This window comes from Anabrus simplex, chromosome 1 (assembly GCF_040414725.1).
Source record: "Anabrus simplex isolate iqAnaSimp1 chromosome 1, ASM4041472v1, whole genome shotgun sequence".
NCBI lineage: Eukaryota > Metazoa > Arthropoda > Insecta > Orthoptera > Tettigoniidae > Anabrus > Anabrus simplex.
Genome location: NC_090265.1, coordinates 592379519 through 592396254, shown reverse-complemented (window position 1 = coordinate 592396254; position 16736 = coordinate 592379519). Strand labels below are relative to the sequence as shown.

At 36.6% G+C, this 16736-nt stretch overlaps 1 protein-coding gene across 3 annotated transcripts in view; it reads left to right on the top strand.

Moving 5' to 3' along the window:
• Chd1 (chromodomain-helicase-DNA-binding protein 1) overlaps positions 1-16736 on the top strand; it is a 447987-nt gene that overhangs the window by 319211 nt on the left and 112040 nt on the right. For all 3 annotated transcript variants that reach the window (XM_067135606.2, XM_067135608.2, XM_067135605.2), the window contains exon 22: positions 1035-1194. In XM_067135606.2, coding sequence (XP_066991707.2) covers positions 1035-1194 — 160 coding nt within the window. The remainder of the gene's footprint in view (positions 1-1034; positions 1195-16736) is intronic.

Here is a 16736-nt window from a genome sequence, read left to right as displayed (position 1 = left end):
TTCCCAAGCTATGCAGCGGACACTTCTGCTGGTGAAGTCGCTACAAAGAAATGTGATAGATATGACCTTATTGACGGACTGCAGTTGAAGAGAATGTATTCCATCCCATGTATTCTTCTCATTCCACATAGCTATACATTCTGGGTAAAGCGTTAGCAGTTCCCCACAAACTTCTGTTTTGCTATTGCTATTTATCAACATGTCATAGGGTCAACCACTCCTCACATCAAGCTGTGGAAGGATTGGAAATAGATTGGAGAGGCGTACGCCCTTCAGTGGTTATCAAGGGGTTGAAATGAACAAGCTGTTGCATATACGGTTATGTGTAGCTGTGCTTAAGATTTTCTAAAATGTTTTTCTGGTAAGTTGAATATTCCAAGAAATATAAGAATTATAATTTGGCCGCATCTCTCACAGACGGAGCCTCAGGCATTGTTAGTTTTTTTTATATTTGTGTATTTTGTGGAGAGTTGTTCTTAAAACAGCATGAGTTGTTTGATTTCCCATACACTTCAGAGAAGTAGTTTTAAGTTTCCTTTCTGTTGATATATATATATATAATACTGTAACCAATTCATGTTGTTTTCTAACCTTATTTTGTGCTTAGTATTAAATTAGATTAGCCAGACTGAAAAATCACTGAAATCTTCTATCCAGACCACCAGTTCATTAGCTTTTACACAATGCATTGGCCCACTGATTGAAATGCCTTCTGTCATCTCTTGTCTGAACCACTGTAACAAAGCAGCCTTTCAGGTGTTCATATTTTCATATTGGTGGATTATTATCATGGAAAACTCACAGCGCTAGAAGAAATATTTGGCAAATCTTAAGTACATACACTTCTAGAAACTACAGATAATTTGCAGAGTGGTCAATCTTGGTTCCCCATATTACTTTTTCAGTAGTATTGATAATATCGGTGAACATCAATTCATACAAGTTCTTCTTGTTATGCTCGTCATTCATTCTATTCTCTATGAAATTAAAATATTTACAATTTTACATTACAGTGCTTGTAATATTGTTTGTAGGTCCACCTCAAAGGAAACGAGCTCGAGCACCAACATTCAAAGTAGCTGGAGTGTCTGTCAATGCTAAGACTGTACAAGCTTGTGAAAAGGAAATGGAGCCTTTGGACAAACTTTTACCTGCTGATCCAGAGGAGAGAAAGAAGTGGGTTTTGGAAGCAAGGTAATATTGCTCTTCCATTTTCCTTTATATTTACTCTTGGATTATTCCTTTTATTTGTTTAAACAGGAAAGATAATTTTAACGGGGCAAATGCCTACCTTATTTTAAGATTTTATATATTTTAAAGTTAAAATGGATCATTATGCAAGTCATATACATAGACAAGTAAATAGGAGGAACAAGAACATAAAGGTGGGTCAGTGTGTGACGAGGGAGCAAGAGAATGAGGAGACAAGGACAAACATGAAAACACAACATCCATCTCTTCTCAACCCTGATGAGCTTGTGCATCCCGGCTTCATCAGGAGGACAGGCATCAACACTCATAGATCTTCAGTCTCGATGTGGGAAATACAGGATATCAAGAAAGCCTGACAAGGGCAGGAAAAGGGATAAAACGTAAACAAGGCTAAGTAGAGGTTGTAAAAGTTTAGGAATACAGGACAAACACAAAAGGAGTAAAGGTTGTCAAGTGGATAATACATAGATTATTGTGTGTTAGGCTGTGTGATCAATATTACTGTCGGATTTTTTATTATAGGCACTCTAGTTTAGGCTTTAATTATAAACAAACCTATGGTCTATTGCAAAGTGAGTTATACCACTATTTTCCTTGTTTAATTCTGCATTAGGTTTTTTGAAGTTCATTAATAATTTTTTATTTTCGGTTGTAAATATTGTCCAGTTTTCGGCTTCTTCTCTAGGAACCGCTCACTTAGGAATATATACATGGTAAACTACTTGTCTGATGGTAATGAAATTTTTATATGTTATAATCACATGTATTCGTAGTGTAATACTCAAATTACAATTTTTTTAACCACCCCAAGAAAAGTTCTTATCATTTTCTAAAGCAACTCTTTCTCAGCCCAAGATAAACATACAAGAAACTTGAAGCACTCAGTCATGGTTATCAGAAACTACAACCACTGTAACCATACAGTGTGGTACTTGAATGTATGTTGGGAGGTATTGTGTACGCTGGACCATGTGATGAACAGCAGGCGGGGTGGTGAAATCCAGTGCAGTGTTGCCACGTTCAGTAGTAATTACGCATCCAGCAAACACAGTGTTTTGTTCACTTTCAAATTTTAATTTTATTTCCTCGTACAAATTCTAATTTCAATCACCTTTTCTCATAAGGGTTTTGGACCTTCAGTGGCAGGTTTAAAAATGGTTGGCCTCCTAATTTAGAAATGTCACACTGCACAATTTTTACAAGGGTTATTTACAATATCATATACAATATTTACCTCTGTCAATTGTCTTCATCTGAAAAATTGCTATTGTCCAATGAATCAGTACTGCTGTCATTCATATTGATTACAAATGGCTCAAAATGAGGGACATTTTCAGATAGTCATCTTTCTCCCAATAGTGGTCTTCAATTATCTTAGTGTGTTTAATACATTGTTTTCAGAGTTCAGTGGTTACGGTACGTAAGGGTTCTTGACATAAAGCATTAATTGCTCCCACACCTCTGCCATTTTCTATTGTTTTAGCCATATTTGTTTTTGCTATTTTCCCTTTTACGTAAGTCCAAATGAGCTCGACTGGATTAAGCTTGCATTGGGCCACAGTAACCAAACAAGCTGTACATCTGTTCGAAGTTGTTTGGTTAGTTGTTCCACTTCTTTATTGGTCAGAGGAAACTGTATACCTGGGACCTTTACAAGGGAATATGCTTCTTAAACGGTTAGTCCTACTTAAAAATGGAACCTACCGTGTGAACTTAAGAATTCTATTTGCTACACAAAGTTAATATGCTGTTTATTCCTAGTTCCAAACAGTTTTCGAGGGGGAAAAAGCTTTTCTGTGTTCTGGTGCATGCTTTAACCGATTAAAACCAACATAACAGGCAGACTATTAGTCATACAAACAAAATGAACATACAGTATATACAAGATTTAGAATTAAATTTCCTGTAAAAATTTTCGTGTATGTTGTCATCACTCTAGTGATTTTCCGGAAAACTGTGCTTTTTTGTGCGTTAAAGGGGCAATTCGAGCATGCAGCTGATGGCGCTCACATGTCCAGTGCGGACTATACTATTGGTGTTTGAAAATAAGGCCTGGCAAGGACAGTCAGCTCTCATTTAGTTAGTTATACAGTGGAACCTCGATTATCCGTTCCCGGAAAATACGTTTTCCCGGAATATGCGTTCAAATTACGTGGTCCCACGAGCATCATAATTAAATCACGTTGTAAAAGTCCCGCATTATCCGTTCCTCGAAGAAACGATTTCCCGGATCAACCGTCCAGAAATTCCAGTCCCATCAACGCTAAATCCTCGATCAATAGTTTTTTAATAAACTGTATCTCACAAAAGGACGGCTATGGCATATTTATGGATCTTGGCGTTAATTAATTAAAGCAAGTACTGTACCGGTACTGGAAAAGCGATCGGCGGTGAACTTGCATAAGGGACCATCTTAGCATCGCATTCGGGTGGTATTGTTTAGAGAATCTCGGAAATCATAAAGCAGAGAGTGGCGACAACAATTGCAAGGAGACACGGAGCATTTCGACAGCTCTGCTTGAAGACGGAACGAGTTTCGTCAAATGTTCGCACTTATAAAACGTCCATATTATGTCCAGGGTTAGATGTTTATATTTTTACTTTTTTCGATCGTACTGCCGAAGAGGTTTTTGGCACTTTGCTCAGGGCACTGCAGAGTAACTGGGCTTTCAGGCAGGAATCGAAACTGCTTCTTAACCCAAATTCAGTATTTTTGATATCGTACATGATTATGTTAGCGAGACCAAAACACATGTTGCACCTAAATGTAATTTTAAAAAAAAAAGAAAGCCATGGGAGGTCTTGGAATTGCCTATTACTGTTTAGGTCCTGATGTAAGACAGGAAATTTTACGTTTTCGTGTTAAAATACCAAAAACCGCAGTCGTTTTATTTGCGCACGTTACATTTTAAATAGTTGGTATAATTTCAAACTCGTACTGACATGTGCAGCGAGGGTGCTTTCCAGATGACCTCAAGGTCACGAATAACCGTAATTTCTGAAGTTTTGATATTTCTTTTATCTTTCCAATTTGATTGGATTTGTGACGCGCAGAATTGAATATAAGGCATTCGAGAACTTTTAAGAATCGATACTTACATTCGAAACCATGTTTTCGAGTTCAACATAACCTTTAAAAGTCGACGTAGGCCTAATTTGCGCGGCACAAGATTTCCAGAAACTGACTACGAACAGTATACCGGAGACCAAATTACAATGAAAGATTAAGAAATGAACGGATTTCGCATTCATTTTGGGTGCTTTCGTATCTAATGTGCTTTATTTTATTAGATGAGAGAATTAAAAACTACCGTACTTGTGGTCGATTGTCATTTGGCTTGGCGTTATTAGATTTTTCGAAGAGTTTGGCTAGCCTAATCAAAGTCGCTGAACTGAAAGAAGTTTTCACGGGAAACTGACGAAGATTCCCCTGTAAAACTGAATTTAAAGTATCGAGATTTTGAACTCGCGTACCGGTAATTAATGCGGTTTCGTGGTCTAACATGCCCGCCTCATCCAGAGGCCCGGGTTCGATTGTGACCAGGTCAGACAATTTTACCTGGATATAAGTCTGGTTCCAGGTCCACTCAGCCTACGTGATTACCTTTAATTGTGGAGCTATCTAATGGTGAGATGGCGACCCCAATCTACAGAGCCAGGAAAATCGGCCGAGAGGATTCGTCGCACTGACCATGCGCATCTCGTAATCTGGAGTCCTTCGGGCTGAGCAGCGGTCGCTTGGCAGGCAAAGTCCCACTGGGGCTGTAGTTTGGTTTGGTTTAGGAGTTTTGTAAGATTATAATTATACATATTTCATTTTTGTGATGTTTAGCCAAATTGTTGATGGTTTTCATTCATTCCCGGATTTTCCGTTTTCCCGTATTGTACGTTTTATTTTCATGGTCCCTCGAAAAACGGAGAATCGAGGTTTCACTGTAATCCTCAAATCCAGCAGGTGATAGTGAAATATTCTTTGATGTTTTCGAAGGTAAAATTTCGGGTTCCAGCCATGACATGTTCAGGTTTTTAGGTGAAGGATCGACCATTAGTTGATCTATAACATCAGCCGACCTTTGAGACAATAAACTCGGGACTTTTGTGAAGCATTGTTTATAATGACTTGAGTTCATCTTATTATGGTCATCGCCACTCCCTTTCTTGCCAATAAAACAGTTCTTCACTGTCAAGAAATCCTTCTTCACTTCTGTTGTGTAAAATTATGATGTGTTTCCCAGCTCCAGATGGTGTTTTGAACCCTCCACGTAATCCATAAATTTGCTGGATGTACCCTCTGCATTGCTTATAGATGTCAAAGTCATTTTCTAAAGCATCAACTACATTTTTTTCCTGCCCTTATTTCATTGTATGGTTCTGTCTGCACCAGGTCTCATCTGTAAAGAAGATCTTGTAGCCCTGTGCTCATAAATACAGTGAAACGTCGTAAGTGCGTTCGTGAACTTCACAGGATAATTTGCACGTTCAGGGAGCAAGCCATTAGCCACAGAAATGTTCAATTTTGCTTGCCAGTTAGCAGCAAGATTGGTGAATAACATAGTGAGTCTATTCGTCTTGTATTTCGCATTCCATTCAGAAGTTAGAAATTTATTTTGTGTTGAGTGTTACAGTGAAGTGTAGCAAATATTTGTCGCATAATTCGGTAGCCTATGTCTGGATTAGGAACATATAAACATACCTATAGCGTCATGAATTTTCGCTATTACTGCTTATTACGAGTACGATTACATTTTTCCTAGCCCTGAAAGTGTTATTGTCATCCCTTGTGAAAGAAACATGATTTACAACTCGGGTAAGAGCTGTCGCCATAGTTACGTGATTACGGAAAAAGTGAGCCTATTTGTGCTTGTATTTCGCATTCCATTCAGAAGTTAGAAACTTATTTTGTTTTGAATGGTACAGTGAAATTTTGTTGCATGATACAGTAGCCTTTATCTGGTTTAGGAACATAATCGCGTGAAATTGACTAGCGTACTGCAAATTAGTCTTAAGATAGCCTAGTTATGGATATGGAAAAAGTCGTGAAATTCCTTACTAATGAAGACAAAATTAAAATATTTCAGAAAGTGGACTGGCATCTGCATCTTTAAGCATGCAGAGGTTGCGAATATTGAACTTGTACCTTCGAGTTTCAACTCAATCATTCGACTATAGGTTGAAGTTTTTCAGAATGGCGGTCAAACTCATTCCTCTTGATTCCTCCTGGTCGCACATGGATGAGTGTAACTTCCAAGTCATTGTCTAAGAGTGTGACCGAAAAATAATGTTTAATAACCCACTGCTCTGAAATAAAAGGCTTCTACTAACATTTGTTTTAGAAAGAGTGTGATCTGCAATAATACTTGGACATTTTTATTGGCCCCCGTGCATATGTTTTCATAGTTGTTCTCTCTTGTTTTTCACACCTTTTAATACTTTCCTCTCATTTTTAGACATGCTAGATATAGTTTTCACTGTACTCGAGGATACACGACGTAAAATGCCCTCATGTTGGAAAAAAAAAGAAACGTATGTAGTGTTTCCATATCCCTGTTGGATAGTTTTTATTTGTATATTCAGTAGTACGTATTCTCGCTTAACACGTTCATTTTTCTTGCCCCCTGCAGAAACGTCTTAACAAGGTTTTACTGTATCTCATTCGTCTAATGTAGGTATGCCAGGATGCAGTAGTGCCACAAATTCCATTAGCTCTTGTTTTCTGTTTAGTTTCCTGAATCTGAATCCCAAGCTTTTAACTAGAGTAGAAGTCCGCTATAGCGAGTATGGCACATAACGAGTACCCCGTTATAATGACAATTTTTGCCTGTCCTTTTCAAAGTTCCTATGTTAAACCCTGTATTACCCTTCGGTTACAGCTAGAGCCCTATCACTGACGCATCCGTTATTACGAACGATGAAGCGCGCGCTGTTTTTTTTTTTTTTCTCTTCTGTTACAGATATTTATCTTCCCAGCGATTATGTTGCATGTGGTGATCGATCACCTTTGGTATCGTTTCCTTGCTATGTTCACTAGCGAGTTTTCTCGTCAACATTCAAAGGTGATCTCACTTAGTTTACAAAAGGAGTATATTTATTACCCCACCTATTCAATACAATTAATACCACGTTATGTGGTTAAATAAACATAGAAATTCTAAATTTTAAGGGGACATGTTTTACCCTTCTTTTATTGGGCATCATCAGCATTTAATCTTAAAACAAACCTTATTTAGAGGACATATATATAATTGATGCCTTTGCTGGCAGGACGTTGTGTTTACGGTGCACTATGTCTTCTGGTATGGGCTAGAGCAATATTGTTACTTTCATTGATCTGTCTCAGCTTTATCCTTGGCTTTGACAAGATGAAAGTGACTGAGGTATGAGTGATGCTAGTAATGCCATTCCTTATGCAGCCAGTCCCTGCTATGAATGGTGTGAAAATGTTGCTCATAGGGTCAGTTGGTGCATGCATTTCAGTGAGCTTGGCAGACTGATATGTAATAGCAACGGCTGGCTCAGTGAGGAAAGCAACGGGAAACTACCTCACTCCTCATTTCCCTAGTACGCCTCTTCAGTGATGCCTAGGCCATTTATGACAGCTGATGGCGGAGCTGTTGAGGATCCAACCAGCCTTCGGGCTGAGGACTAAACATACACACATACATATATAATTTATTAAAATTGAACTGTGATTTCTTAAGGTTAAAAACACTAAGGAATAATAGTTATAAAATATGATGTTGAAACATGACATATACAACACATGTTAAAATCATTGTAAACAATTTTAAAATCTTTGTCCAAAAGAAAATTTGTGTCATGTAAAATTCTAAAAACAACTCTTGTCTGCCACTGAAGTGTATCTTCTTCATAAGAAAATTCGAGCATATGTTAGCTTGAGGCAATTGTCAATACAAGTCTTCAATTGACTAGATTGGTTGAAACGTTAAGGTTGGATTTTGTTTATTTTGCGAACAGGAGCTAAAGAATATTGGTCAGGAGAAAAGGTGAATGTTTTAAATTATCTTATTAAGTTGGTTGATCCATAAATTATCATAATATATCGTAATATAACCATTATATATTGTAATAAAATCAACCAACTCTGCTAATACACTAAGATAGGCATAGTTATGGCGAATGATATAACCACATCCTTTTGCACGATGTTCTACATCTAGAGGGACTACACTTCCACGAGACAGTCAAACATACCTGTCAAATACCAACCAGCACATGAACATATTTTTTGCATTGGTTATATTACGATATATTACGATAATTTATGGATCAACCAACTTAATAAGATAATTTAAAACATTCGCCTTTTCTCCTGGCTAATATTCTTTAGCTCCTGTTCGCAAAATAAACAAAATCCAACCTCAACATTTAAACCAATCTACTCTATTGAAGACTTGTATTGACAATTGCCTCAAGCTAACATATGGTCGAATTTTCTTTTCGACAAAGATTTTAAAATTGTTTACAATGATTTTAACATGTGTTGTATATGTCATGTCTCAACATAATATTTTATAACTACTATTCCTTAGTGTTTTTAACCTTAAGAAATCACGGTTCAATTTTTATCAATTATAAATGTCGATGTCCTCTAAATAATGTTTGTTTTAAGATCAAATAAGGTTGATGATGCCCAATAAAAGAAGGGTAAAACATGTCCCCTTAAAATTTAGAATTTCTATGTTTATTTAACGTGGTATTAATTGTATTGAATAGGTGGGGTAATAAATATACTTCTATTGTAAACTAAGTGAGATCGCTGTTTTCAATACAGAACAAAAATTATAGTGATAGTCTGTAATTCGAAGGTGATGTTGGAGTCGATTAGTAATACCCATCGACTGCTGTTCCGTGAAGAAAATTTGAAATGAAAGAGAACTTTCTTTTGTAATAGATGTGTATATAACGTGTCCGATGACAGTTGTTAACTCGTTAAAAATGAAGGCTGAATAAACGATCGCTTACCGGTAATTTTAATGCTAAATACTGCAATGAAGTAAGGATGGTATACACCTCAAGACATGGCAGAGGGCATCATTGATTTCAGAGATTAGTTTATATTTTCTCACGTCTGTTAAATTACGGAAAGGCTATTATCATATAAATTTATAGCTAGTGGCGCTTGAAGTATGTTTTCATCATACGTATAGTTCAGTTAGGTTAGGATCGGTGGCACTGTTTGAATAAGAAAACTGAAACGTTTGCCACAAAATGCGATCGATCATCTTTGGTACGGTATAGTTTTCTCCCTATGTGCATTTGCAAGCTGTCTCATCGACATTCAAAGACGATGTTGGAGTCGATTAGTAATATCCGTCAATTGCTGTTCTCTAATAAAAATTCGAAAAGAAAGGGGGTAACACGTTTTTGTAATAAATGCGTATATAATGTATTTTCTTGCGTCTAGTTACATTTCGGAAAGGCTATTCCCATGTAAAATTTTAGTGAGGAGGTTATCTTTTCTCTACATTCGACGTTTGAAATGTGTTTTCATGATACATATTTGCGAAATCGGGAGGTTGTGGGTTCGGATCCCACTGGTGTCTGGTTGGCCATTTTTGTTCTGTACTTAACATGTCTTCAACATGTACTAAATGTGCATGACACGACCTAATAGGTTGAAAGTCAGTTTCGATTATAATGCGGTCGTGAAAATTCAATATTCATTGACTTTGCCCTCAACGGGTGACTTAAACGCACTCTACAGTGTGATGGCAGTAGTGCCAGACCTGTAGCGTAGATCCTTTCTAACAGAACAAAGATGGCCTAGGCCACCATAGCTCAATTGGTAGAGCAACCGACGCTAAATCGGGAGGTTGTGGGTTCGGATCCCACTGGTATCCGATTGGCCATTTTTCTTCTGTACTTAACATGTCTTCAACCTGTACTAAATGTACCTAACATGACCTAATAGGTTGAAAGTCGGTTTTGATTACAATACGGTCGATAAAATTCTGTATTCATTGACTTGGCCCTCAGTGGGCGACTTAAACGCACTCTACAGTGTGATGGCAAGAGTGCCAGACCTGTAGCTTAGATCATTTCCAACAGAACAAAGATGGCCTAGGCCACCATAGTTCAATTGGTAGAGAAACGAACGCTAAATCGGGAGATTGTGGGTTCCGATCCCACTGGTGTCCGATTGGCTATCTTTGTTCTGTACTTAACATGTCTTCAACACGTACTAAATGTACGTAACTCAACCTAATAGGTTGAAAGTCTGTTTTGATTGTAATGCGGTCATGAAAATTCAATATTCATTGACTTAGCCCTCAACAGGTGACTTAAACGCACTCTACAGTGTGATGGCAGTAGTGCCAGAACTGTAGCTTAGATTCTTTCCAACAGAACAAAGATGGCCTAGGCCACCATAGCTCAATTGGTAGAGCAACTGATGCGAAATCGGGAGGTTGTGGGTTCAGATCCCACTGGTGTCCGGTTGGCCATTTTTGTTCTGTACTTAGCATGTCTTCAACACGTACTAAATGTACATAATGGTTAGTCCACACCAAAGTTAATAAACAATGGTAACGAAACAAGGTTAATAAACAATGTTAATGAAAACATTTCTCCACATGTTAGTAAACTTTTGTTAACAAACTTCCACACCAAAGTAGCTGTTTGTAAGGTTACAATTTGTAGGGTCAGGAAGAAGAAAATACTTACAGCTGCAGCTTTCATTATTTTGGTGAGTACAATTAGAGAAAAGCCCAGACGCGAAGTGTGGCAAAGAAAAATACTGGAAAGGAGAGTAGAATTAAGTTTGGAAAGAACACTTATGTCTGAACTTTTAATTCATGATGCAGCAGGCTTTCAAAATTCTCTTGAGAATGCCCCCACATGACTTTCAGTTCTTGTTGACAGTAATTGGGTCTGAAATTGTTAATAATACAGATTATCAGAAAGCCGGCTCCACTAATGACAGGCTATTTCTTTTTAGATATAAATAGGTTATAACAGGGATGGCGAACCTATGCCGCACGTGTCATTAGGTGACACGCGAACACGATTTCGATGGCACGCCACATGGATACAGTAGAAACTCGATAATTCAAAATCCCGCCTATTCGAAGAAGCTCTCGTTCCCGGAAACATGAGATACAGTTTTGCACGTGATTTAAATTGTTTAATTCGAAACACGGATAATTCGTAATTCGAAGAACAATGTCGGCCCCATCACCAAAATTCAGAGTTTTAATTCGAAACTGCCTTTACATTTTAAAACAATAGTATGTTACGGAATAATTTCAACTCAAAATTTATCGGCATCATAATAGAATGCATGTTCCGGAGCGTGGAGGGGTAGCTTTCCGCACTGACTTCAGTGGGTCTACACTGCGCTTCATGATTGCTAAGTTGAAAGAAATCGGAATTATTTTGTATTCAACCTTTCAAGGAACGCCATAATATCACGCAACAGGCAGTGTGCGGAAAAACAGAATCCGTGAACACTGGTGATGCCGACAGTTGACGAAAAAACGTGGCTCATATAATAAATTTAGGCACCGAACAATATTGTCATTGAAGTCAAATAAATAATAAAGTTTAATTATTCCACCTATTCAATACATAAAAAGAGATGTTAATAAAGAATTAAATCTGTAAATAAAATTATAGGGACATGTTTCGCCTTTTAATTAAGGGCATCTTCAGCCTAATCTCAATCTGAAAGTTAATTAATCAGGTACCTGATTGTAATTAAATTACATATGAATATGAAGATGATGTTGGAAATGTGTTTCAAATGGTGAGCGAAATGGTTGACAATAGTTTTGATATTCTTAAAATGAAACCTTAATAAAGTCTAATATACAAATAGTCGTAAATGTATGAATGCCCTTGTTTAAAAATTGGTAACAAATTGTATACTGGTAGTTTTTTAAGAACGTAAATTTTGTAAAGAGACGTTTCCGTTGCTCACTTCAAGTAAGGTTTGAAAAAAATTGTTATGTTGAAACAAGTAAAGTGGGGCCTTTTGATGGTTGAGGGTGTTAGAGAAAATTTATCGGGTATTAAACAGTTCAAACGTCAGCATAAAAATTGTTAGACTGTTGAAACTCTCATGTGAAGAGATGAAACTGCAGTCTTCTAGAACACGAGTGAAGAAGAGTGCTTGATGGTAAGTAGCTGTGTTAAATATGAAGTCTCTTTATTAATGTTGAAATTGGTTGACGTAAAGAAGAGTTGGAGAGAAAAACGTTGTGTGTAATTTCATTTATTTTCAATAGTCTGTTGAATAGTCATCTCTTCACATGAAAGTTTCAACAGTCCAACAATTTTTATGCTGACGTTTGAACTGTTTAATACCCAATACATTTTCTCTTAACACCCTCAACGATCAAAAGGCCCCGCTTTACTTGTTTCAACGTAACAATTTATTTCAAACCTCACTTGAAGTCAGCAACGGAAACGTCTCTTTACAAAATTTACGTTCTTAAAAAAACTACCAGTATACAATTTGTTACCAATTTTTAAACAAGCGTTCATAAATTTACGACTATTTGTATATTAGACTTTATTAAGGTTTCATTTTAAGAATATCAAAACTATTGTCAACCATTTCGCTCACCATTTGAAACACATTTCCAACATCATCTTCATATTCATATGTAATTTAATTACAATCAGGTACCTGATTAATTAACTTTCAGATTGAGATTAGGCTGAAGATGCCCTTAATTAAAGGGCGAAACATGTCCCTATAATTTTATTTACAGATTTAATTCTTTATTAACATCTCTTTTTATGTATTGAATAGGTGGAATAATTAAACTTTATTATTTATTTGACTTCATTGGACATTTCAATACAGACCAAAATATTAGAATTATAACATGTAATATTGTCATTGCCGATGAAACTGCATTGCTTTATTTTAATGAGAGCCCAAATGGTCTTATGATGTTAAAGGAGAAAGTGCCATCCAGAGAATCGTACAAGGGTGGGGGATGGGGGTCATTGTAGTGCGTTGCAATGCACATGGAAGCGAGAAATTTTAGCGCCTCGTCATAGGAAAGTTCGATAACCCACAATGTTTTAAGGGCGTCGGGCACTTTCCATGTCAGTACAAAGCATCTAAAAATACAAACAGTACAGAAATCCAAAAAATAATGCATTTGCACATGGGAGCCAGCATAGATTTCTCCTCGTCTTTGAATCATGCTCTTTTTTTTTTTTCGATGCGTGAGGTTATGTTTGCCAGTGAGATATCCAAGTGCATTATTTGAATACTGTAAGTGCACCTTCTTGGATACATTTTGGAAATAGTTCTTTTTTCATGGCATTTGAAAGGTATGAATTGTGAATCAAGGTTAACTGCATGCAGTAATGGGCCTTAGGATATTTTGTAACGCGACAAGAGTTGGTACTTCTGAATTGCGAATTGGCGGTTAATTCGAAATCACGTAATTCAAAGATTTTTGAGTCCCAACAACTTTGAATTACCGAGGTTTTACTGTATATTAAAGATTTTATATACATCTTGTTCTACAGAATATACATATCCCGTGGATCGAACAACCGTAGTGTTTCATGTGTAAGAAATAAATATCGAAAACCTGGTCATCAGTCAGTGAGTGAGTGTGTGTGGTAGCCAGTAGCGCGTAATTATTCGTTGTGTTTTACTGTTTATTGAATGTTGTTTGTATACAGACCTCACAAACATGTTTTCAGTGCCGTAAAAAACTTACACTTCACAAAGGTAGTGACCGGATTCTTCAAGAACAGTGGACAATGGAATTCGGAGTGATAGAAAGAAACAGTAGGGTTTTGTGTTGCTTGTGCTTGAAAACCGTCATGTCCTGCACATTTAATGTAAAGCGCCATTTCGAGACGAATCATTTAAATGTTCATTCCATGCCAAATGAAGAAAGAAGACAATACACAAAACAAGCTAGTTGTTTTGTATTATCTTTCAGGACAAGGAATAATATCAGTGCGGTTTTTTCCATCTGTCTCACTGCATATTAGAGCATGGGATTTCTGATGGTGAGTTTTTGAAAGAGACTTTCTTACTGATGTCCGATACATTAACTGAAGGCTATCCTAACAAAGAACAAAGAGCCTAATTAAAAGTATTAAAAGAAATGCCAGCCAGCCGAAGTACTGTCAAGGTTAGAATAATAAGATTGTGTGAAGATGTTTCGTAGCAATTGAAAGCTGATTTGGATAACTCCCAGATGTATTCAGTATGTCTTGATGAAAGCACGGATGTGACCTTACAAGAAAGGATTGCTGTTTTTGTCTGATTCCCTTATGGAAATGTGATGGGGGAGGATTTAGTTAAAATTTTGAGTTTATGAAATACGACAATAGGTAAAGATATAATGAAGGATGTGAAGCAATAACTTGTATTAAAAATGGGGTTTGATTTACAGAATATTTCCTCAAGTATGGTGGGTATTCATAATGGGTTTGTGAAATTTCTTAAAGAAAAAGTTAAACACCCTATTTTATACTTCCATCGTATGTTACACCAGGAAAGAAGGTATGCAGTCATTTGAAAGAGTACTCTCGGTGGTAACTAAAACTGTGAACTCCATACCTGCACATGCTCTAAATAATCGCCAGTTCTTGAAAATGTTACACGAAGTGGAATCTCACAATGGCGTACTTTTAATGTACAATAATATTCACTGGCTGAGTCATGGGTTAGTACTCCAGAGGCTTGTCGAACTCTTGGACGAAATTTACTTCTTCATGATAGAAAAGTACGAAGAATTCCCAGAACTCACGGACCCTATTTGGCTTTGCGAATGAATGTTTCTCTGTGATTTTATAGCAGTATACAATATTATGAATAAGGAACTGCAAGGAAAGGGACATACTGCAAATAGATTGTTTGAGATCATAAAATCATTCCAGAGAAAACGTGTATTCTTCAGGGATGCTGAAACAAGGAATTTTAAGTAATTTCCTTCACTTAAAGTACAACTCGAACTGATGTCAAAGTTTTGCAAATCAGTTAACTTTTTTTTTTGCTAGGGGCTTTACGTCGCGCCGACACAGATAGGTCTTATGGCGACGATGGGATAGGAAAGGCCTAGGAGTTGGAAGGAAGCGGCCGTGGCCTTAATTAAGGTACAGCCCCAGCATTTGCCTGGTGTGAAAATGGGAAACCACGGAAAACCATTTTCAAGGCTGCCGATAGTGGGATTCGAACCTACTATCTCCCGGATGCAAGCTAACAGCCGCACTAAAAGGTATTTGTAAGAAGTATGTTGACGTCTCACAATATTCACAACAAATCATTTCCAAGCGATTTTCCCAATTTTGAGATTTGGAGAACACATTGCACTTTATTACAAAACCTCATATTGCACAAATGAGTGAGATTAAGGTCAATTTTTACTGACCATTTAGAAATGGAGTTGATTGAATGTGAAGAAAGCAGTATATGGGTGAAAATAGACTGTGCTGTTAATGGTGAATATTCTCTCCAGAACCCAGACAACTTAATATGTGAAAAATGGGACAGCCTCCCACAAATTTTTTGATGATGAAGAAACTTGCTATAACATTACTCAATTTGTTTGGGTCATCATATGCCTACGAACAGCTATTTTCTATAATGAACATTGTGAAGTCAACAGTTAGAAGCCGTCTCGGTTCAGACCTAAGTGCTTCTTGTGTGTTATTGAAGACAAGAAGTTATGAACCTAATATAAAGGACATGGGTACTAAATGTGAGAATGATATTTCACTTAAAGTCCATTTGCAATATTAGTATTTTTAATTGTTCAGACAGACATCTAATAAGATTTGATGACAAAGTATGTTACAATGGGAGCTTATTTTATATATATATTTACAAGTAATGTTAGGTATTCTCCAAACATACATACTTAAAAGTATTTTTTATGTATTTGCAAAATACAACCACGAAACATGCAATAAAATGTATTTATAAGATACATATTAAATAAATAATTAAATACATAAATAAATCACTAAATGAATAAATAACATATTATGAAACATAATTGGGAATTAAGAAAGGAAGTCGTTGTGGGGTTGGGGGGGGGGGGAAGGGGTTGTAGCTTTTCCTTAAAAGAAAATAACAAGTGGCACAGTAAACAGTTAAGAATAATAAACCAGAGTTAAATTGGCACACTACCTGGAAAAGGTCCGCCATCCCTGGGTTATAACTTCAAAGATTCCTAGCAACTGGTGACATTTCACTTATATACCTATTTGTCTAGAGTATCAAAACAAACAATTTCAGTTATTGTGTCTGAGGTGTTTGAAGCTTTATACAACAATATCAAGGAATTGGTAAAGATACGAAATAAAGAAAATGTTCATTTAACCTACCTAGTTACGATAATATTATTTTGATGATGTATAAGCGATTATGGGAGGTTAGGTTATTCAGCAAGGAGCGAAGCTAGAAATGAAACAACATTAGAACACAGCTAAAAGAATATCACACAGAATTAAAGCTACTGTATAGTAGAACTTTCATTTGCGATTTGATAGTCAATTTTTAGAAGAAATAAGAAATCATC